Raw genomic sequence first — 25,143 nt, forward strand, 5'->3', positions numbered from 1 at the left:
AATTTTTGTAAATGTATGAAAACATTATAAAACCTATACAAATTTGGTATCCCCTTAATCGTACCGACCCAAAGAATAAAGTAGACATGTGATATGGGGCGCTAAGTGAAAGACTTAATATCCAAGCCCACAAGAAAATGGCGCAAATGCGTTTTTTCACCATTTTCAATGCATTTGGAATTTTTTTCCTGCTTCCGAGTACATGGCATGGAACATTTAATACCATCACTATGAAATGCAATTTGTTACGCAGAAAACAAGCCGTCGCACAGCTCTTTACGTGTAAAAATAAAAAAGTTGTAGATTTTTGAAGGTGGGGAGTAAAAAATGGACATGAAAAAACAGGAAAGGGCCGGTCCTTAACCGGTTAAGCTTTTGTTCTCCATGCGTATCAGTGAGCTCAGATTACTGGGTCTGGCTTTTCAACAGATTTTCACTAGCTACAAACCCTGCAGCCTGGGACTGCAACACAACAACCTTTTTTGCAAGTGCCATTGTCACAACAAAATGTGTTTTATTACAAATCATCTCAATGTGTCCATAGTGTCTGTTACCATAGTTGGAAACAGGTGGAGAGATTTGTTATGCCTTCTTTGCTTGTTTTCTGTCAGAGAAAGCATATAAATCTCCCCATCGCCACCATTTTTATGCATTTTGTTGTCACACCACTAGCAAAGTAGCAGAAACTACAGCAGAGAACTCTGCCAGGTGAGACCTGGTCTGAACAAATCTGACATAGAAAACTAATCTGTGGTTTTTGTATCATGTTTCAATAAATTTCTTTGTGCAGAATTGTGTAACTTGTTTAATTTTTGACTTCACATCCCTTTTCTCTTTTTTTTTTTTTTTTTTTTTTTCTTTTCACCAGGGGTGGTACTGAATCCACAAGATATGTGGTACAACTCATTAATGCCTTAATTCAGGATCCTGCTAAAGAACTTGAAGACTTAATACCAAAGGGACACATTCGTAGTCCCAAAACACTGATAAATTCATCATCTGGACCCGGCGTTTTGACCGCCAACAAAAGCTCTTTTATTGCTGGCACTGCTTCAGCACCGGTGACAAGAGTTTTGACAGCCTTTCAGTCTTCTAAACAGACCAAAAACATACAGGAGAATGTGCACCCTTCTTTGCATGGAACCCTTCCTGTGTCTTCTAGTCATGCTCAATTTGCACACTTGACTCCACCAATGCAACCAGCCAGACACACTTCCTTACCGTTGACCCAGATTGGAGGTTCCTTCAGGCAATCTCCATGTTCATGGGGACCGTTTCCTGTAAGATCGGGTAACAAAAATGTTTCTCCAAAACACACATTGCAAGAAACCGATCATACTGCACAGACTGATTCGTCCTTATTCAGAAGTTCAATCTCTACCTCAAAGTTGATGGATATTTCTCAAGATTCAAACATAACAAACAGTCTTTCATCTGTCACACAACAGTTGTTTTCTTGCAACTTAAAATCTAACAGTGGAGCGTCCGGTTCTGAAGCCACAGGAAAATGCACTACAGTTCCTTCCACTTCATTGAGTAATGTGTTAAATACTAGTGCAGGTTCTAATAAGGGGCAAGCAGACCACTACCCCTCCACAAAAGACTTTCCAGCATTACACCGAGCCGTACGTCCATTAGATCAGGCAGCAGAAATACGCTCTCCGTCTGGGATGAATTGGCCTGATTCCTCATTTACCAGTGACCAAATTTCATTTTGTCCTTCATCTAGTCCATCTGCACATAAAAGCATTGAAGAGCCATTTTCTGGTACTTTGTCAGCAAGAAATGAGCCAAAGGGTTCTGTTTATATGAATGAAGCCGCTGCTGAAATGGACAATAATTTCAGAATTCCACAGGTGGCTCACGCTAACCAATATGCAATGCATCGGATGCAGTATCGAAGCCCTTTAAACTCTGTGATGCCTCCAAAACAAGTACAGGAAGATGAGCACACTCTCTTTGTTCCAGATTCACAGTCGGTTAACATAAAACAGTCACGAAGGGAGTCAAATATGCCATCTGTACTTCCAACGCCACCTATTAACAACGCTCAAGTACATATGAATATGGGACGTAAGCAGTTGCCACCTTCATTTGGACCTGCACTTCTCAATCACTTTTCTAGTCATCTTAACCAGGTGCCGCGCAGTCAAGGTTGGGGAGGAGGCCCTTCATCTGGAGAAACGGCAAGCCAGTTCCTTACTGATCAAACGGGCCCAGATAATATGCTTGGACCCCTAGAAAGCTTTCATTCTTTACTCGCATCTAATCCACCGGGTTTCAGATCCTCATCACAAGGAAGTTCAACTGGATCAATGGGTAAGATATTAGAACGGCTAAGAACTTCAACATCACATGATGGTTGCATGTGCTTGTATCATTGTTTTTATGCTGTAAGTTTAATTTTTTTTAGATGTATATCATTTTATTTTGGTGCATGTGGTTTCACAAATAATGATCAAAATTAACCATTCCTGCACCGGACTGTGCTGCAGATATTTGCACCTTATTTTATTTATTGCTTTCTGGTGTATATTGGGTCACATCTACTTTTCGGGAGCATTTAACAGTTTTGATACACAATCCAATTCGATCACATTTTGAGTGAACATTGCCTTTCTAGCACATTTACAAAACCTGATGTTAACTTGGCGTGTGTTTGGGGGTGGACCGTGTGAATGCGGCCTTGGGAAAGGGAAAGTTAAACTTGTTTTAACTTGTTTTTAATCTTTTACCCCTGAAGCTGATATCAAATATTTGATAAATCATCTCCATTATTTTCATTACTTTTTTTGTTCTTTTTCCTGGTGAACTATCAGGGAATTTTTTTCAATTCATGTTTGTTTGTTTTTTTGGCCAGACATTTACTGGAAAGAGGTTTTTAAAAAAATGCCTGCTAATTGATGAATTTGTCAGGCTTACTTTGAAAACTTTTTTTTTTTAATGCACCAAATTGTTGGCGCATATATACTTGGGTTTTGGCACATAGAATTCAAGGGCATGTCCCTTGTTCTAGTCTAAAACCCTAGATTAATTTAGCATAAGACATTTTAGATGGTGGTGGTGGTGGTGGTGGTGTTGGTGGTGTTTTGTTGTTTTTTTTTGCTTAAAGGACATCTACCATCAGGGTTATGGATTATAAACCAAGTACACTTACATGCTGGTATATGCCCCCTTTGTCCGGATCCATGATTCTGATGGTAGATTTCCTGTAAGTTAACACAATTATCAATCTGTTAAGGACAGAAATCTATGACCCAATGGGAACATGGGCTAGATGCATTAGTATTTGAGCACCAGGCCTGTAAAACAGCAATTCAGTGACTACCAAGTCTACGGCAGCTCTGCTGATTAGAGGACTAGAATTTTCAATTTTTTTTTCTTTGTTACAAGTTTTTTATTTTTGAAATTTGTTTGTCGTCATATGTAAAATCTGTAATAACTTTTATGTATTTTTATGCTTTTCTTAAATTTTTTTTTTATTTTACCCTTTTTTGTTTTCTAGTAGTTTCGTACTTTTGTGTATTGACTAAGGATTGACTTTGGTTCACTAAAGTTCTAACATAGTTCCCACAACAGAATATGTTTACATTATATATTCTAGAAATTAGCATTTTTCTGACTGTATAGTCAGTTTGTAGGTGGTGGAACTTTGCATTAAATGTGTTGTTTAGAACTCTTATTTTTCTTCCATGCCAGCATCTTTTGATAATGCCGACAACAGTTCATTGCCCATATCCACTCCAGTGATGAGCAGCTTTGAAACCAATCTCTATCCGAGCCAAATGTTTTTTCAAGGACCTAATGTCTGCTCCACTAGTTTTAGTAGACAGCACTTTTCACCTCATCCTTGGACTAATTCTTCAAATCCAAGTAAGTGTTTGTTAAATATTATCGACATTCAGTGAGCGCTACTGCAAGGTTTCGTAACTCCTTCGCCCAAAAGCTATCAAAATGTACAACAATCAAATCTAGAGTTGTCACCAGCAACAATAACCCTCTTCGACCCCCCCCCCCCCATCCCCTTGCAATAATGATTCTCTGAGTTTTTCCTGTGTCTTTGTTTTATATGTAGTCGTGTTTGTGTGTGTATATGAAGCAGTTTCCCAAAAGAGATCAATAAAGTTGTAGTGTAAATATGACACGACATAGCAAGCTATTTGCCCCATTGGTAGATAGTTTCCCTCATCTACCTACATTACATATTTGAAAATTGTTTGTTGTAGGTCAGCCTCTCGATCCCTCAGCTTTGTCTGGTCCTACTTCACCGCTGCCACCTGCAAATGATTCTCAGTTATCTGGCCCAATACAGCCAGCAAACTTTGCAACGGATCGCAAAATACCACCTCCTATTGGAACAGAGAGACAAGCCCGAATTCGACAAAGTGGCTCTTGTGCATATGGGAACACTTACCCGCCTTCTGTTGGACAAAATGGCATATGGTCATTCGGAGTCAATGGTGGACCAGGTAGGAATACCGAATAGTTCAGGATGACAAGATGATGTAGTTAAAGACGTCTGTTTTCTTAGCCGGGTCAAAAGCATTTAGTTTGCCTCTGATCTGCAGTAACCAGGTCTGACCACTATACTGATAAATCAGCTGTCTGTTACGTTCTGTGTTCCAGTCTGTGTCTATCCTTTGCAGAAAACTATTTTATCTTTTGTTGTTCTCGTTGTTGGAATCTCAACAGCCTTATATTGAAGGTCTTTTCTATAAATAATTATTATTACTTTTTACCTTGAAAATCCTTTCAACAGTGTATGAAAGGCTGTTCTAAAGCTTCATGTATGTTACATATTGAGGGATATATAATATTTTAGAAACTTTTGGGGGCACATTGGCACATTTAGTTTCCAGACTAGTGAAAGATATTTCCTTCAAAATCCACATGTAAAATAATAATTATTTATATAGCGCCATCATATATAGGAGTGAGGGCCCTGCTCACTAGAGCTTGAGTTTGAGATATGTTTGTTTACATTTTCTTTTCCTAAAACTAAGAAATACTTTATCTTTTTATCTTTTTTGCAGATGGGTTTTCTGGTTGGTCACAGCCGGTTATGAATACTCACGTTTTCCCTCAACCTCAGCCGGACAACACTGTGTTTTCACAGCACCAGTATATGGAAAGAGATGAGTATGGTGTGTTACATCCTTCCAACGGGTTCCATCGACCAACTTCAAGCACTGTTATTGACTTTTCCAAAGTAAGTGTTTTTGGAGGCTATGATTGTTAATAAATTAATCGGTTAATAATTAGTCAGGCCGCAAATTCTCAATTGAATTTAGGCGTGGGCTTTTCAGTGAGCCATTTTAAAACAGAAATTTGTTATGATTTAAACCCTTACACTGTTGGTTGTTTTTGGATGTATGTTTAGGGGGGTTATCCGCTTGAGACTGGGACGTAGGTTCACCTTTCAAGTCTCTTGCAGGCTTTAACTGGTTTTCCTCCAGAATTGTCTTTCTTTATCTCCATCCATCTTTACATCAAGCTCTATCAGCTTCCTAGTCCTCGGTGAAGCTTGGCATTCCCATAGTTGGATGCTACCACCACAAGATCAGGGTGATATGCATTGTTGGCTTTCATTCACACAAAGTGCTTGGCATTTAGGCAAGAAATGTATTTAGGCATTTTGCTAAATAAAAATGTAATTCAGTAGCCATGTTTTTGTATGTTTCCATATGAAAAAGTAAAATGTTTTAGAGCCCAGAGAATCAGCAGTTAAAGGGAACCTGTCATCAGAAATTGGACTAATAAACCACTAGCAGTATGTTGTCAAACAGCTGAACAGCTTCTAGATGATTATTCTTTCATGGCCTTGTGTGGTGTGATCATCCAGAAAATCAACTTTTGAAGATGTAAATAGGTTTTATGAAGTCAAGTAGAGTTTAACACTAAAGTCAATCTTTCCCTGCCTTAAAATGTCCCCTTCACTGTAAGTGATGGTACATCATTGACATCATGCGCCGGACTGTTGATGAATCACATGGGAGGAGTTGTTTATAGGCAGGGAGAGCTAGACTTCAATGTTAAAATCTCTGCCTCCCTGACTTTATACATCTAACTTAAAAGTTTATTTTGTGGATGATGGCACCAAGCTGGGTAATGAAAGAAACATGATATAGAACAGTGATGGTGAACCTTTGAGAGTGGGTGCCCAAACTACAACAAAAACTCACTTATTTAAAGTGCCAAATGGCTATTTTACCAATAACTTTTTGCTTATTGCTTTGTCACAGCTTTCAATCGCATTGGCGTCCTGTGGACATCAATACAGTAGAAAGAGGAAAGATTTGCAGGGCCCATGGAAGGAGCTCAAATTATAATCTAGCTCTGTCCACATATTCTTACTCAGGCAGCCAAGGTGGTTTTTCTTTGTGCACTCAGTACTATTTTAAAGGCCATGTGTCCTGTCTTATGTTCCTGTCTTATGAACAATATGCTGAGGACCTGAGTGCTACCTCTGGCACCCTGCCATAGGTCACCACTACTGATTTAGAAGCTGTTCAACTGCTTGACAACATACTGGTGGTGGTTTATTAGCTCAATGTCTGATGGCAGGTTCCCTTTAAAAGAAAAATGAGCATTGAAACCCTACAAATGTAGTTGAGGGCAAAATAGTGCAGCAGTTTTTCATTTTAGTATGTATTTTTAGGCAACTGAGCTTTATTTTTCATTTTTATGCTTTTAGGTCTTGCCAGGAACGTGGACATCACCGTTTGGAACTGCACATCTGAAATATGTTAATTGAAATGGAGAACCTAATTTTAAGACTTGCATTGAAATGTCCAAAACAATTCAATGTTCTTCTCAGTTACGGTTATTTGTTTCCTTAAATTCCACTTCTGTTGGGAAAGAATTGGTGATAGTAAAAGCACATATACAGATTGCTCCTTTCTGGTTTAAAGTATCACCTCTATACAGTCCTTTATTAGTAAAATTTAAGAGTAATTGTATGGCTTACATTTTACATGCATAGGCTATACTAAATTACAGTGGAATTTATGTTCGTTACTTAATGTATCTCTTGTCAAAATTCAGCCCAAATATTTAATAAAACGTTTCTTCATAGTCTGTGTTATTATTGAAGTCGATGAACCCTCAAAAGTTGTCTAATACTTTGAAGTGCTTGTCTAGCTACAATTGGAAGGGACCTCATCAGTCAATGCAACTGAACACTCAATTTTTGCTGTTGGAGCTGCGAATGTGATACAAAAAAAAGGTAGACAGTTGGAAAAAAAAATTATCGAAATCTCAGTAAGAAATAATACTGAATTTTCATATCCTAATTAGACGGTCCGGTTACTATTGGGACGTGAAAAGGCATACTTCAATTCACCCTAAAATGTAGATAATGAGCTGATTCTTCTCCTAACCAACTTTCTACTGCTGATAATATAGTACTCGCTGCGACCATAGATCCAGTTAGGAGAGCCCATTAACTCTGTAGAAGCTGTTGTCATTGTGACCACAGCCTCTAAATGAGTTTTAATGGCGGGGTAAGTCTAATCGGAAGCTGTCATCTATTCAGGATGACGGCTTGGACCTAATGAAGGTCCCGGGATATGTCCTGGCATTAGTCTGCTAGATCCTGCCTCCCTGAATGAGACTCCAAACGTCTCATTCATGTCTCGCACTTAGCGCCATTAGTTACTATGTGCCATGTGAGACAGTGGTGTCATGTGGCTAAGTAAGTTGAAGGGAACCTGTGACCACATTAAAAGTACCTTGTTTCACCCTTTCTAAGGCTACACAAGCTTTTATATCTTTTTAATGTTGCAGTATTTTCAAGAAAGGTTTTTATTCCTTCCTAAAATGCAGTAAAGGAGGTGAGGAGCTCAACAAATCATTCAGGCATCCATGACTCCTGATCAGTGTTTGCAATGCCCACTCTGCCTCTGGCCATCACGTGGCTCTTCCCACTGCAGTCTTTCATCGACATCACACTTTGGCTATCCAGATTTCCTGCACTTCCCCTATTTTACACATTTACTTGTCCAGCTAGCTGCAAGTGGTGCGAACTCTGGATAGGCAGAGCGTCGGCAAAAGGAGTCTGCAGTGGGAAGTGTCAGATGATGGCTGGAGGTAGAGCGGGCAGTGCATGTTGATCTCCATCTAGTCCCACAGAAATGGAAATAATGTCATTTTTGAGACATATTGTTAAGGGGGGGGGGGATCTGCACTATTTTGGTAATTTGTGGACTTTGTATACATCTCATGGCACCTAAAAAATTATACCATTTAAATCTGCCCTACAGAAACTTAATGGCTTTGTCCATTTTTCATGCTGTCATGTGCCCAAATAGCAGGTGGCTACTGCACAACAAAATAATAGGTGCATTTTTCCCTTATTCTTCTTAAGTAGGTACATTTTAAGGCTAATTAAACGTATTAATAAAATTTGAAGATTTCAAGTATAACTTCCATTAGGTCAACAAGCTATCTATGTTCTGTTTTGAAAAGTTTGAGTTTTAAAATGGGGTGATTTGTCAAGGGTTTCTGTTAATGGGATTTCCCATGTTTTTTTTTTTAAATCATTTCCACTTAGTCCCCTATGACTGCCCCACCTGGGGGATGCCTCTTGACATTTGTAGAGACAGGGAGAAGAGAGGTTAAAAAGACCCTTCCTGCCAGTGTTCGTCCTGGTCAAGAGAGGTTCCATCTCTCCTCCAGGATGTGAAGGCAAAGTACAGGAAACTCACAGGACATGCGGTCCATCTAGGTGAAATTCCCGGAAGGCTGGGGTCTCTGTCGGTTGGCTCCCTATAGCTTCCTAAACTTCAATTTACTGCTGTGCCTGCAGTCCGTGCTACCAAACATCTCAGGCGGCATAAAAACTACATCTCCCGATGCACACACTACTGTGACAACTTCCGGCCGTGGAGCATCGCTAGGATAAGAGGCTCAATCGGTGAGCCTTGCTGCTAGGGGGGGGATGGGCTCCCCATAAAGGTATTTAAGCATGCTAGTCACTAATCTGCGGTCTCCTTATATACTATACGGCGTCTCTCTGCTCTAGCGGATCCAGGCAAATTACGGTTGATGAGACAGATCTGGGCACCACCCCCCCACGCCAGGTTCTGTTCTTCATTATACAAAAGCAAAGTTAAATTACAGCTGGTAATATCCTACAATTTTACAAGGGTTTTCTGAGAATTTATCCCCGAAGACATTCTGATCCCCAGAGAAAGTGGATCATGCCTTACCAGACATCCTATAGCATTCAACATTGCCATCCTAAAGTCCAGGGAGAAATAGCCCAGAAATCCACTCAGATGATGCAATGCAGGAGTGTTTGTGTGTCATCTCCTGCTGATCTGGATGCCTGGGCCTCCCTAACTCCTCTGAAGAATGGGGTATACTTAGGGGTTGTTGCAAAACACCGTTATCCAAGACTTTAAAGCAGTTTGCCAATTCACCTCATGTTTTTTGTAATGTCTGTGTAAGTGTAGGGGGTAATTTACCAATACACATCTATTAAAAGTTCTTCACTGCTTTCTTGATATGTAAAGTAAAACCTTCTGTCTTTTACCTCATAAGCCAGGCATTCCTGTCTGCAGATGGAGGGCCGTGTGATCTCGAACTGTCTATGAACAGTAGCCACTTAGAGATCACAAGATGATTCAGAGCACAGTGTAAAACTTACCTTATCCTATCTTTAGTAGTTTGTGTTATTTCAAATCTTATCCTTGTAAAAGAAATGGTAATAGATATTGGGAAGGAGCTATCCGATACAACTTTCAAAGGTATCCTATTAATAGCACTGGGGCTGTACTCCATTTCTACTTTATATTCTACAATGAGACAGCAGCTATAAGGTAGAGCGCTGCCACAGTTGTTCCAGGGATGGGCGACCAGAATTCAGATCCCTGACATTTCTAATGTTATCTTAAAGGGTTGGTCTATTGGTCAACAAGCAATCATCCCCTGGAATATCTATATGACAGTGTGGGTAGTTTAGGGGAGGATGAAGAAGGGGAGGAAGATCCCTCAGCTTTCTAATAAACTTTAGATTTTTTTTTACCTCATTTTCTTGATGCCGATGGATTCCTTCTACATGTTACATTCATCTTCGGACCCCGAGATCGGATTGGGTTTCTATCCATCGTGGCACGGCATGGACATGGGCTACTGGACCCATAGGTGAGCTGACACTTTTTTTTCCATTTTCTTTTGTTTTTCATTGCCGATTTTTCTCTGGCTACGGTGTCCTTGTGCATACTTACTCAATACCAGCCTTGATTGTGTTACATTACAATTTTTTACTAGGTACTAAAGGGTCCTTTTTTGTACTTATTTTATCTGAAACTGCAACTAATATGGACATTTTATACCAGAAGTTTGACTAAGGGCATAGGAAAAGTTATGACCATGCATCTCAGATTGTGATGGCATTCCACCACCCTTCAGAATTATTGGGACAAAAAGATGATACCGCGTGGGCTGAGAATTCTTAAATTCCCTACTACACCTTTATGATCAGGATTTCACATCAAAATGGAATGCAGTATTGAGCGATTGCTCTTTTCAATTAATGGCCCTGATTATACAACAGGAACAAAAAATATTTAGTGAAACTCAAGTCACCATTGATCAGTTATGTGAACAACTTAACCCCTTATCACCGACACTAGTTTTCAGCTCAATGACCAGACTCGTTAAAATCTGACATGTATCACGATAATTGGTTAGAACTTCTAAACGCTTTAACATATCCCGGTGATTTTGAGAATGTTTTCTCGTGATACATTGTACTTCATGTTAGTTGTAAAATTTAAGTGATAAGTTTTATGTTTATGTTTTCGTTCTGAAAAAAAAGTGAAAATTTGGCAAAAGTTTGTACAAATTCTTCATTTTCCAAGTTTGAAATGTTGTGCTTTCCAGACAGGAAGTAAAACTACCCAAAAAGCTTAATAATTAACATTTATGGAATGGCTGCTTTATTTTGGGATGATATTTTATGCGTCCTGTCATTTTTCTAGGATGTTATGAACCGTAGAACTTTAGGTGCCATTTTTATCATTTTCATGAAAATCCCCAAAACTCACATTTTGAGGGACAACTCTGCTTTCAAGTGACTTTGTAAGGCCTATATGATAGTTAAACCCCATTAATTAGCCCACTATAGAAAGTTCACCCCTCAACGTATGTAAAACAACTTCTATTAAGTCTATTAACCCTTTTAGTGTTTCACATGGGTTAAAACAATATGGACCTGCGATTTATAAACTTTAGAATTTTTTTGGAAATACATTCATTTGGGCCAAAACTGACAGTTTCAGAATAAATTAAATGATGAAACGCACTGCAACATTTGATGCCCAATTCCTCCCGAGTGTACTGATATCCCATATGTGGTGGTAAACTGCTGTATGGGCGCACGGCCGAGTGTAGACAGAAAAGAGGCGCCATTCACAGCAGATTTGTATTGTCACATTGTACAACCTATACATTTTTATATTTTTGGTAATGCGAACATATGAGGGCTTAATATTTACGGGATGAGATAAAATGTATAGATAATTCATTTTGGGAGTGTAAAGCTTATTCATGAGATTTTATTAACTATTTCAAGTGGGACACAAACAAAATCATCAATTTTTATTTTGGATTTTTAGCATTTTTTTCCCCCGCTCACCGTAACATAAAAATAATATTTTATCTTTATTCTCCGGTTCACTACGATTGCGATGATACCTCATTTATATAGTTTTTCTTATCTTTGCTCAATTGTCCTGGGCAAAACCAATATTGGAGGAAATCACATTGTTTTTACTATTGACAACTTTTCAGGGCCATAACTTCTGTATTTTTCTGTTGTCAGATCTGGTTGAGGGCTTATTTTTTGCAAAAAGAGTTGTTCTTTTCAGTCGTATCATATTAGGGAACGTAACTTTTTTTTATCACTTTTTAGAACATTTTTTGTGATGGTGTTCAATTAAAAATTGTATATTACGGGAAGTTTTTTGAGTTGTTTTTTTTTTTAACGTTCACTGAGCCGGTTCAATATTGATTTAGATTTATTGTATAGATTAATACGGACGCGTTGATACCAAATATGTACATGTTTTATATACTTTATATGCATTTTAAGTGTAACTTGGTAGATTATGGGACTTTTATTTTATTTTTTTTATTATAATCATAAAATGACTTAATCTTTTTTTTTTTTTAAACTTTTTTACATTTTCTACTTCTTGGCTTAAACAAGCGTTCATCCGATTGCTTGTTCAAGCATTTACACTGCAATATACTTGTATTGCAGTGTATAGTGTAAGTACAAAAACAGTTGTTCGTGGTGCATGCTCAATTACTTACAGCCGGGTCCTGCCAGGAGGCGGAACCCGGCGGGGTGAGAATCCGGCAGCCTCGGGTCACTCGTCGGAACCCGGGGCTGCAGCAGGAGGGATCGGATCCCCCAGTAAGCACACCAATCCACGGTGGGGACACTTACACGCCGCGGTAAGGGGTTAAACGCCCGGGATCAGAGTTTTTCCGATCCCGGGTGTTAGTGCCGGGTCTGGGCTGTGATATCACAGCCCAGACCCGGACCTATACTGACCCGATGTCCAGAAATCTTCTGACGCGCCACCGTAGAAAAGCGTCACGTCAGAAGATGTACCCTTAATGACCGCTGTAAAAAGCCGATACGGCGGTCATTAAGGAGTTAAAAAAGATGTTACTACCACCTTGTTTGAAGAAACCCTCAAAAAGATACAAGTAGGTTTAGATAACCAAGAAACTAATTATGGAGATGAAAAAATCTGTTCAGCCAGGATAGTCTGGACTACGCTCGGATTAAGTTTATACGAGAGCACGCAGGAGACCATCCTACATAACAAATCACATTGGAATCATTCAGCAATCAAAGTCACTTTTCCATTTACCGACAAAGACCCCGATTCTAATTCTGAAATACTGGACTCTAATGATATAAAAAACAATCAAACTATATTTCTCTGCCTCTGAGTTCACCACAAACAAAAAAAATCAAGGCACAAGAAAACGCAGAAAGCAGGGAGGAAATATTGCAAATGTTAACCAATGCTCAACATCCAAAACTAAACTTTTTTTCTAGTGTTATCAATTTCTGTATGCACTTTATGTTATCACCAACTAAAAATATTATCAAAAGGTTTGGGGTTTTTCCCTACTAATAAATTTGACTTGTTTTCCACAATATCTGACGTTTAAAAAAATTTGTTTGTTCTCTTAATACTAAGAAACTTTTTTTTTTTTTTTTTATCTCCCCACATGGTGTGAGTAAACTTGAAAAATGGTCTACTCTCAATGAACTGGGTATGAATTCTTTACTTTATCATCCTCCTTCAATGACCATAATACTGTTCTAATAGCTGACACTAAAGGTACCATTACTACAAAAAAATCCAACACATTACCTAGTTAACTCTCGTGTCCCAGCTGTGGATATGTTCCAAATAATAATTTATCTATGAATGAAATTAATGCCAGGAGGGAACTTAGAAATAACCCTTACATACTCATTGGTCCTTCAGACAAAGGAGGCACAATCACAGTTCTTGACAACTTTATCGCACTGAGGAGCACATAATGCTTGGCAATCCGAATACCTATTGCCGCTTACCATCTAATCGCACCAATGCCATACAGATGAAGATGCAACATTTAGTACAGGTGGGGGCGCTCACTTTTTTGATGATTGTACTCCTGAATATCTCTTACCGGCTTCAAAGTGAGCCTAATTCTATATGCTGCCAAAGACACACAAAATGGGTTTTCTTCCGTCATTTCATCCCATTGTATCCTGTACCAATTCGCTTTCTGAAAGACTTGTAATTTGTCTCCTCGAACCCTTTGTAACTAGACTCCCCGGTTACATCAGAGACACTAAAGAAGTTCTTGCTGCTATGGAGAATTTTCCCTGGTCCAATGACTATTCTTGGATATCATGTGATGTTTCTACACGTCCATCCCCCATCATTTGGCGTGTGTGGCTGTTCAATGCCAACTTAAAAAGTACAGTTCATATGCTTTGGACTTTCATGACTTTGTGTCTGTGCTATCTTTTTATTCCATAACAATTTCTTTTTATTTGAACATTTATTCTATCTCCAAATAACTGGCTGCCCCATGGGAGCCTGCTTCTCTCCTTCGCTCCCCAACCTGTATATGGCGTTGTGGGAGGAAAGGTACCTATATCATTGTGACAATCCTTTTTCCCAATTCATCAGGTGATATGGCACGTATATCGACGACTGCCTCCTGGTGAGGGAGCCGATTTTGTATCATACACTAATTCTAACGATTTTAATCTCACTTTTAATTTTGATTATGGTGGTACATCTATTGCTTTTCTGGATGTTAAACTCTTCAGTAATCCTTATAATCGTCGTGTGCACACTACCTTGTACCACAAACCAATAGCAAGTAGCAAGATGCTGCCTCAAATAAAACTTAACATTTAATAATTAAATGATAAAATGTCAATCCAAAAAAGCTTTAAATTTCAAATATTTAGTCAAACTTTACCTAGTGCAATAGGGATTATAACATGTCAAACATACAACATGACATAACCATAACCCTTCTAATGCAACATGTAGAACAATATTCCTGGAACAAGCAATGGCTCGTCTTCTCTTAGACCTATTGATCTCGTCACTAGGCACAAAAACAGCATCGGCCGGACAAACCAACTAGCGTTAACTTACGTTCCAATAGCTGTCACTCCCGTCACACAATATGTAATTTACCCTTTGGCGAATATATCGGAGCCCAACTGGCATCTTCTGATATAGCCTCTTATACTTTGGAGAGTAGTATCAAACCTGGAAACCTCTAGAAAATGATGGAAACACCACGGAAATGGACTTAAGGGGCAGCATGCATGGATGCCTCGGAGGCTGCCTAATCGCACCATTATGCCAAAATTATGGGCAACAGCATGGCGAAGACAGAGTGACCGAGTGAGGCTGCTATGGCGACAATTACATTTGGATAGTGCCTGTATGTGGCAGTCCAAAAAAGTTTTTAAAACAGAGGACCGGGTAGGTGGCCCGCCAGAAAAATTAAATAGAGTACTATAGCTAGAGCCAGTTGGCCCTGGAAAAAATTAGCCAGTTGCCTCTCCTTTAGTGTACAAAGAGGAGGAGGAGGAGTACATACATGAGAAGTATTCAGGTTGAGCTGCTTTCACCTGGGGGAGAATGGAAATCATGAGAAATCCATGCTTGATTCATCTTGATAAGCGTCAGACTGTCAGCACTGTCAGTCGACAGGCGTGTACGCTTATCGGTGATGATGCCACCAGCTGCACTGAAAACCCGCTCTGACGACACGCTAGCGGCAGGGCAGGCAAGAACCTCCAAGGCGTACAGCTCCAGTTGGGGCTAGATGTCCAGCTTTGAAACCCAGTTGTTGTAGGGAGCTGTGTGATCATTTATGACTATGGTATGGTCAGCTACATACTCCTTCACCATCTTTCTGTAAAGATCAGCCCTACTCTGCCGAGACTGGAGACAGGTGACAGTGTCTTGCTGGGGTGACATAAAACTGGCAAAGTCCTTGTAAAGCGTACCCCTGCCAGTGCTGGACAAGCTGCCTGCTCGCCTACTCTCCCTCGCTACTTGCCCCGCAGAAAAATGCCCTCTGCCGCTAGCGGTGTCAAATGGGAAAGACTTTCATTTTGTGCACCAGGGCCTGCTGGTATTCATGCACTCTCACACTCCTTTCATCTACAGGGATGAGAGTGGAAAGATTTTGCTTGTACCGTGGGTCCAGGAGAGTGAATACCCAGTAATCGGTGCTGGAAAAAATTGTTTGAACGCAAGGGTCACGGGATAGGCAGCCTAGCATGAAATCTGCCATATGAGTCCTAACGGGCAAGAATTCACTGGTCTGACTCTCCATTTCCGCCGCCTCCTCCAACTCTTCTTCTTCTGCCCATACAGGCTGAACAGTTAAGGACTGAGCAATGGTCTCCTCTTCCGTCTCTCCAATGTTCTCCTCCTCTTCCATCTCATCCTCCTCCACCTCCTCCACCTCCTCCGATACGCGCTGAGAAACAGACCGCTTAGCGACGGCACTGCTGATGGGCCTAGAGCTACCGACTGATGGCGCCATGCCCACGGATGGTAATTCGGAGGTGGAGGAGGGGTGGGAGGAGGCATAGTTAGCCTTAGAGATCGTGATCGAGGTAGGCCCCGCAATCCTCGGCAGTATATGAGCGGCCCCGCGGTCAGACTCGGTCCCAGCCTCCACCAAGTTAACCTAATGTGCCGTCAGCGTTATATAGTGGCAGCACACGTCCACGTGTCCGTGGTTAGGTGGACCTTGTCAGAAACTGCGTTGGTCATGGCACGGATGATGTTGTCTGACATGTGTAAGTAGTGGCAGCTGGGGACCGAATATCGAGGGACGGCCACCGCCATGAAGTTGCGAAAGGCCTCAGTTTCTAACAGCCTATAGGGCAGCATCTCCAGGCTCAGTAATTTGGAGATGTGGACATTGAGGACTTGGGCGTGTGGGTGGAACTGTATTTCCTCTTGCGCTCCAGCGTCTGGGGTAAAGACAACTGAACGCTGCGCATGGAGACATTGGTGGACGCTGTGGAGGATCGTGAAGGCAAAGGTGTGGTTTTCGAGCGGGAGGTGTTTGTGCCGGCGTCAACAATGTCATCATCACCCATCGACTGCGACCGTTGGAAAACCTGGGCATCGGGAAAGAGCTCAGCAGCAACCTGAGAAGTGGTTTGTGACTCAGGGATGGGTCCAGAAAACAATTCCTCAGAGTATGCCGGATGAAATTCCAAATTTTCCTGGGAGGGGGCAGACTGGGGGGAAGGAGGTTGAGGTTGAGGAGCTGGAGGAGTGCTCACTTGGGTAACATGGGTGGACTGCGTGGAAAACTGACTGGTGGACAAATGGCTTGAAGCATTATCCGCAATCCACAACATCACCTGTTCGCACTGTTGTGGCCTCAGCAGTGCTCTACCACGAGTCCCAGTAAGTTGAGACATGAAGCTAGGGAGTGTAGCTCTGCAGCGTTCCCCTGCTCCCTCATCAGCAGGTAGTGTCTCACCCCGCCCAGGACCAAGGCCTCTGACCCCTGCAGTAATTGAATGCCCACGCTCTCGTCCTCTACCCTTAGCCCTCGGGTTCAACATTTTCCAAATTAAAGTCTATTTTCATAGACAAAACAGAAATATAAACTGTACTTTTTTTTTTTTTTTTTTTGGTTTTATAGAACAAAACGTGCAGAAGAAATCAGACTGCAACCTCAGAAGATGATTGCTATGGCTTGTTTCTAACCAACACTGACAGCACACAAAATGATTTTGTGCTGTGACTGAGTGTGTCACTTTAACTTTTGAAAAATGCTAATGTAGCCCTAACAAAGGCTGTTGGGTTCTTGGAGAATCACTCCTGCCTAACAGTAATCTACTAGAACACCCTAACGCTATCCCTGACCAGCAGCAGTTCTATCCCTAGCGGCATCCATTCAAAGAATGATCCAAGCAGCGGGCTAGTATATTCCAGGGTCACCTGATCAGGCCAGCCAACCACTGCTATCGACATGCAAGTGTACCACATGATGCTGGGTGTACTGCAGAGTCTCCTGGCTTGTGATTGGCTCTGTTTCTGCATGCCAAAAATTAAAACGGCGGGAGATGCCATTTTCTCGAGCTGACGAGTATGCTCGCTCATCTCTGGTTAACAGGCTTGCAGAATCATGGATAGTCATTCCCGTACATATTATCTGACATAACGGAGTAATTGTAAAAATAAATGCCTTGACAAACCTGTCTTTAACACTCAATATTCCCTAATGTTTTCTCAAATTACTAATCTTGTCAAAAATATATGACTATACTTGAGTGTGATGAGGTAGTAGGTGCAATATATGCAAGTTTATGATTAGAACCTTTTGTTTCACCTCTGTGACAAATCACAAAACTTTCAAAATACCCCGACACATGAACTGCGAGACTATGCATGTTGTATATCTCGCCATATGGTACAACATCCCCCACCGGGGCCTACCCTTTTCCCGGGGCCTGGAGTCAGCCGGGGCCCGCAGTACCTGAGTGGCTGGCGGTTGCGGCCTAGGCACGCTAGTGTCACGGTGCTTGTTATGGGGGACCGGAGGGCTGTTCTACAGCCTGGCAGGTCTCCAGCAGGGTGGTGTTGGCAAGAAATGATGAGGGAGAGGCTGCTATAGCGGTTCTCCCTGGGGCAACCCTTTGGTGTCTAGAGTATGGGTCTCTGTGTGGTGGACAGGGTGCCCGTGATGGTGGCAGCCGTAGTAGCAGGGACCATACGGAGGCAGACGTTGAACATAAACTGTCAGGTTCGCTGGAGAGAATGCTGGTACTTCTGGTTCTTCTGGTGGTGCTAGCAGTGTTCTCCATCCTCCAGCGCGTGTCCGCGCAAACTCCTCCTCTCGTCCCGGGCAGCGGCTGCTAAGATCTCGCGCTGTCTAGGAGTTGTGTTCTGAACTGCTGACTTGTGGTACCTCTGCACGGTGCCTGCTATTGTGCTTGGTTATTCTGCACCATGAGGGGTTAATTCTCAGTAGTTGTCCAGCTCCTATCAGGTTCTGGAGGTGGGGTTCTGGCTGCATAAATTGCAGCCTCACTAGTCACCTGTGCCAGTGTTTGAAATCCCTTCTCCACTCGCTCAGCATTAGGTTTGACTTGCTCTGTATCTGTATCGTTGTTGACCTCGGCTCGTTTTTGACATTGACTCTTTGCCTACTGATTTTGCTATTGACGTACCCTCTTGTTGTGACTCCGGCTAGTTAAACCATTCTTTTGTGTTTTATGTTTGTCAGTCTGTTTGTGTTTCCCTTCCCACACTTATCAGTGTATTTCGAGTCTTCAAGTAGTCGCCCCACGGTTTAGCGTGGGGGGGCTATAGGAAGGGACAGAGGTTGGGGCAAGCTCAGGGCACACTATCCCCCGTCTTTTGTGTTACCCAATCCTAACAGAAACACTGGCCACACATAGGTCTGCATCCTGTATCCGACCTGCTACATTCTCTCCTCCCATGGAGCCTTTGTCAGCTGTGGTCGCTCAGGTCCAGACCCTAAGTCAGCTTGTTCAGGATCTAGCTTCCCGTCTCCAAATTCAGGAATCTATGCAGGTTCCATGGCAGACACCACCGCAGGATCCACTGCCACCCATGCCTGAACCTAAGGTTCCTCTTCTTGACTTGTTTTTTGGTGACCGTAAGAAATTTTTTTCATTTCGGGAGGGCTGTAAACTTTATTTTTCTCTACATCCTCGTTCTTCGGGCACAGAGACTCAAAGGGTGGGCGTGGTAATTTCCCTGTTGCGTGGGGATCCGCAAAATTGGGCCTTTTCTCTCCCACCTGACTCTCCATCCCGTTCTTCTCTTGACGTTTTTTTTTTCTGCTTTAGGCCAGATTTATGACAAACCTGACCACCGAGCACTGGCAGTTTCCCACCTTATATCTCTGTGTCAGGGAAAACGGACAGCAGAAGATTATTGTGCCCAGTTCAGACAGTATGTGACTGACTCGCAATGGAATGACTGCGCCCTAAAAGACCAATTTATGTCCGGACTGTCAGACCGAGTACAGGACTTAGTCTTAGCTTATGCCGAGCCTCAGACATTAGATGATGCTATGACTCTGGTCACCCGAGTTGATCGTCGCCTAAGATCCAGGCGGTCACCTCGGGTGTCCTCTGACTGTCAGCCAGCGGCCAGTCTGTCTCCAGGTAGTCCAGAATGGGAATCCATGAAGCTGGATAGCATCTCTCCTGCACAGCGGAAGCAACATCGAATAAGACGCCATCTTTGTTTCTGCTGTGGAAGTCCTGATCATCAGATCAACACCTGTTCCAAGAGGCAGCAGCAGGAAAACTTCCGCTCCTAAGCAGCAGTCGGGGGGACTGCTTAGGAGCTCAGGTACTCCCAATTGTATCTAGAATGTATTTACCTTGTACGGTTAAGTTTCAGTCTGTTTCCTGCACTGGTCGCGCCTTTTTGGATTCAGGTGCTGCATCTAATTTAATTGATTATAATTTTGTCTCTCAGTTTTGCATGTCATTGATTCCTTTGTCCACTCCTATCCAGATGTCGGGTGCGGATTTGACCCCTCTACAGGCAGGGTTGATTAAATTCCGAACCCCGCAGTTAAAACTTATGGTTGGAGCTATGCATGTAGAATGGTGTTCTTTCCTAGTTATGGAAAACTTGTCTGAAAATGTCATTCTTGGTCTACCCTGGCTCCGGATCCATAATCCGGTAATTAAATGGGAAACTCTGGAGCTGGTTCACTGGGGTCCTCACTGTAAGGATCACCTGACCACAGTTTCATTATGTACAGTGGTGGCGGAAGATCAGAGTCTTCCAGGTTTTCTCTCTGATTACTTAGATGTGTTTTCAAAACCCTTGTCCCAAGTCCTTCCTCATCACAGGGAGTTTGATTGTAAAATTGACCTTCTTCCTGATGCTAGATTACCTAAGGGTCGTATATATAACCTGTCGGTACCAGAACGGGAGGCACTGAAGAGTTATATTGATGAGAGTTCGACAATCGGACATATCCGTCCCTCTGAGTCGCCCACTGGGGCCGGGTTCTTTTTTTGTTGAGAAAAAAGATGGTGGTTTACGGCCGTGTATTGATTATCGAGAACTAAATAAGATAACGGTAAAAAACTCAGGTCCTCTCCCCTTGATCCCGGATCTCTTAAATCAGGTTTCTGGGGCCCAAGTTTTCTCTAAATTAGATCTCAGAGGGGCTTATAACCTGATTCGGATCCGAGAAGGGGATGAGTGGAAAACCGCATTTAATACACTTTTGGGACACTTTGAATACCTGGTTATGCCCTTTGGTTTGAGTAATGCCCCAGCGTTTTTTCAAGGGTTTATGAACTCCATCTTTCATGATTACATCGGTGTGTTCATGGTGGTGTATCTAGACGATATCTTGATTTTCTCTCCGTCAAGTACTTACCAGGTTACGCAAAAAACAATTTCTTTGCTAAACTGGAAAAGTGTGTTTTTTGTGTCCAGAAAGTTTCCTTCTTAGGTTATGTTGTTACTCCCTCTGATGTACAGATGGATCCGAGTAAGGTTCAGGCGCTCACGGACTGGGTTCGGCCTACCAATCTTAAGGCCTTACAACGTTTTTTGGGTTTCGCTAACTATTATCGGAACTTTATTAAGAACTTTTTCGTGTTCGCCAAACCCCTCACGGATCTAACTCGTAAGGGTGCTGATCCAAACAATTGGTCCCCTGCCGCTTGCTCTGCGTTTGAAACTTTAAAAGCGGCATTCTCGTCAGCCCCAGTTTTGGTTCAACCTGACCTCTCTCAGCCATTTGTTGTAGAGGTAGATGCCTCCGAGGTTGGAGTAGGTGCAGTGTTGTCTCAGGGGTCCTCCACTCTCACCAGACTCAGACCCTGTGCATATTTCTCCAGAAAGTTTTCTTCTTGTGAGAGGAATTATAATATTGGTAATCGAGAGCTCCTTGCCATTAAGTGGGCATTTGAAGTCTGGCGACACTTTTTGGAGGGAGCTCTTAATAACTGTGCTCACGGATCATAAGAACTTAGTATATTTGGATACTGGTAAGCACTTGAACTCGCATCAGGCTAGGTGGGCCTTGTTTTTCTCTCGCTTTAACTTTGTGGTCACCTACCAACCGGGACTCCTGAGCTTCCAGAGACTACGGGCAGTAATATTTTGTCTCCAGGTGTTGTGTTGGCAGCTGTCTCCTCCCACCTCTCCTCTCAAATTTTAGCAGGACAAAAATCTGCACCCAAAGACCTTCCGGAAGGCAAATTATTTGTTCCTCTTTCTTGTCGTTTGAGAGTGTTGGAGGAGACGCATTGCTCCGTATTGGCAGGTCATCCGGGAATGCGGAGCACCTTGGATCTCTTAAAGAGAAGTTACTGGTGGCCTCACATGACTAAAGATGTGCACGCATTTGTCCAAGCCTGTCAGGTCTGTGCGCGAGGAAAGACTCCCAGGAGACGTCCTGAGGGGCCTCTTCTTCCGCTTCCAGTTCCCACCAGGCCATGGTCTAACGTGTCTATGGATTTTGTCACTGATCTGCCAGCATCTCAAGGGTATACTCTGATTTGGGTGGTAGTGGACAGTTTCTCTAAGATGGGACACTTAGTTACCTTCAGCTGAGGAGTTGGCTGAATTGTTTATACAGAATATTTCCAAATTTTGGCGAGCATTTTGTTCTAAACTGGAAGTGAATTTGTCATTCTCGTCGCCATTTCACCCTCAGACTAATGGTCAGTCCGAGAGAATGAATCAGGAGATGATTCAATATCTGCGACTCTTTGTCTCGGACAGTCAGGACCAGTGGGTGAAATTCCTTTCCGTTGGCAGAATTTGCTATTAATAATCACTGTAGTTCTTCCACTCAGGTTTCTCCCTTTTTCTGCAATTATGGTTTTCATCCTCGTTTCTCCTTTTCATCTGTGCCTGTCTCTAACATTCCTCGGGCGGAAGCTATTACATCCAAGTTGCGCACGCTCTGGTCACAAGTTCAGCAAAATATTCAGAGGGCACAAAATTCTATGGTCCAACAGGCTCAGAGAAGGCGCACTCCGATACGTTTGTGGTGGGGGATAAAGTATGGTTATCCACAAAAAATCTTAAATTGAAGGTCCCCTCTTTGAAGTTTGCGCCCAGGTTCGTTGGTCCTTTTGTTGTTACTCAAATTGTTAACCCGGTTTCCTTCAAGGTTACTCTTCCAGCAGGGTGGCGGGTTCATAACACCTTCCATAAGAGTCTCCTGAAGCGCTATGTTGAGCCTGTTTTGCCTTTTCCTGACCCTCCTCCTCCATCTAGTGTGGAGGGGAATCTGGAGTTTGAGGTGAAAAAGGTCTTGAATTCCAGATGGGTAGGTAACTCCCTGCAGTACCTGGTCCACTGGAAAGGTTTTGGTCCTGAGGATAGGTCTTGGGTTCCGGCTAGAGATGTTCATGCTCCGCGGTTACTCAGGTTGTTTCATCAGGCCTATCCTCAGAAGCCATCTTTGCGATCTAGGGGTCCGAAGGCCCCCCGTCAGGGGGGGGGGTACTGTCAGGTTCGCTGGAGAGAATGCTGGTACTTCTGGTTCTTCTGGTGGTGCTAGCAGTGTTCTCCAACCTCCAGCGCGTGTCCGCGCAAACTCCTCCTCTCGTCCCGGGCAGCGGCTGCTAAGATCTCGCGCTGTCTAGGAGTTGTGTTCTGAACTGCTGACTTGTGGTACCTCTGCACGGTGCCTGCTATTGTGCTTGGTTATTCTGCACCATGAGGGGTTAATTCTCAGTAGTTGTCCAGCTCCTATCAGGTTCTGGAGGTGGGGTTCTGGCTGCATAAATTGCAGCCTCACTAGTCACCTGTGCCAGTTTTTGACATTGACTCTTTGCCTACTGATTTTGCTATTGACGTACCCTCTTGTTGTGACTCTGGCTAGTTAAACCGTTCTTTTGTGTTTTATGTTTGTCAGTCTGTTTGTGTTTCCCTTCCCACACTTATCAGTGTATTTCGAGTCTTCAAGTAGTCGCCCCACGGTTTAGCGTGAGGGGGCTATAGGAAGGGACAGAGGTTGGGGCAAGCTCAGGGCACACTATCCGCTGTCTTTTGTGTTACCCAATCCTAACAAAAACAACTTACAGTTCTTTATTGGAACCGACAGGAACCGCAGCAACGTGCCTTAACAGAATGGTAGATTGCTGAGATGCAGTTGGAGGGAGCCACAGGATGTAGATCATCAGCCTGGATGCAAAGGGCAGGCTGGGAGGTAGCTGTGTCCTGGAAGGATGCTTCAGCTTTATCCTGGATTGCTTCAGGTATCACCCTTAAAGGTAGGATGATACCCCTTTCCTCTCTAACTAGCTATTAGCTCCACTCTTCAGGCAGGGAGCTGGCTCACCTGCTCTTGGTCTGGTGTGCTAGCTGCACAGACTCCTCTGAGTCTCTAATCTGAGAGAGTGAACTCTCTCCTCACACTGCACTCTCTTCCTTAGCTGTGTCAGACTCCTTGGTCTGACTGGAACTACTCTCTAGAAGTTTCTAGTCCAGGGGTTTTGTTATTCCCACTGGTCAGGTGGTGGCTACTCCTCCAATTACATCTCAGCTCACAGAAACAGAGTGTAACACATGTGATTGGCTGACACATATTACATCACAGGAAACAATTAACTACTGCCTTACCAGGCAGGGTCTACCACTGCAGAGTTCATCTGTGTTATCTAGTGTTATGTAGTGACATGCTGTGAGGCTAATCAGACCCTACACAGGCTGCAAGCTACATGGTGGGGCGTATTCGCAACCACTCCTCTGCCTTGCATCGGCGAGGGTGTTGCATATGTTATTTGTAAATTGAAACCGTATATGTTTTTTGCAAATTGAAATATGTTCGGTGTACATTCAGAAAACTAAAAGACAGATTGGGGCACATTTACTAAGGGTCCGCGGACCGCATTTCCGTTGGGTTTCCCGACTATTTCCGATTTGCACCACATTGAACAGGGTTTGGTCTTTGTTGGCCTCGCTAGCATAGACCCCTTTGTAATGTCCGGGCTGCTTATTATGGAGTAGGGGTAGGCTGGTAGCGGGACTCCTACTCCATCCGGGCTTCGATCCTGGGTTTCTGTATAGCCCACAGGTGCGGGTCACAGACCTCATTAGAGCCTGATTTAGTCTGCACACCCTAAGCAGTAGGTGAGGCACTAGTTGGAGAGCTGAAGGCTGGACCGTGTTCATACAGCAAAGGTAACTGAGTGCCTCCTGATATTCTGCTGGCCAAGAGCGTGTGCCAGGCAGCCTGGTACATGTATAGTTAGGGGCTGTTATTGTATAAGGCTGTGCCCAGTCGGGCAGGGTTTATTTTGTACTTTGTTATGTGCCTAAACCAAGGCTGAATTTGTGTTTTGACAAGGAAGTGTGAATAAACACTTGATTTTTGGACATTAACTCTGCATGTGTCCCTGCTTCCTGCACTGCTACAAAGCATCTACCAGAGCAATTCCCCACAAAAGTTATAATGAAAAGTTAGACCATTTTCCAATCTGCTCTCTGATCAATTCCTAATGGTTTTCTAGATCTCAGTTTGCTGTACTTCTGGGGCACATTTACTAAGGGACGTGCACCAGATTTCTGTTGGACTTGGCACATTCTTTTC

At 42.8% G+C, this 25,143-nt stretch overlaps 1 protein-coding gene across 1 annotated transcript in view; it reads left to right on the plus strand.

Moving 5' to 3' along the window:
* The window catches only part of ANKHD1 (ankyrin repeat and KH domain containing 1), a 66,093-nt gene extending 59,019 nt beyond the window's left edge, over nt 1–7,074 (plus strand). Inside the window, exons 29-33 of the mRNA XM_072145778.1 lie at nt 869–2,319; nt 3,700–3,873; nt 4,227–4,469; nt 5,034–5,209; nt 6,695–7,074. Of these exons, the coding sequence (XP_072001879.1) occupies nt 869–2,319; nt 3,700–3,873; nt 4,227–4,469; nt 5,034–5,209; nt 6,695–6,754 (2,104 nt within the window). The 3' untranslated portion in view covers nt 6,755–7,074. The remainder of the gene's footprint in view (nt 1–868; nt 2,320–3,699; nt 3,874–4,226; nt 4,470–5,033; nt 5,210–6,694) is intronic.
* Nucleotides 7,075–25,143: the final 18,069 nt, after the last annotated feature.

Source organism: Engystomops pustulosus, chromosome 4 (assembly GCF_040894005.1).
Source record: "Engystomops pustulosus chromosome 4, aEngPut4.maternal, whole genome shotgun sequence".
Classification (NCBI taxonomy): Eukaryota; Metazoa; Chordata; class Amphibia; order Anura; family Leptodactylidae; genus Engystomops; species Engystomops pustulosus.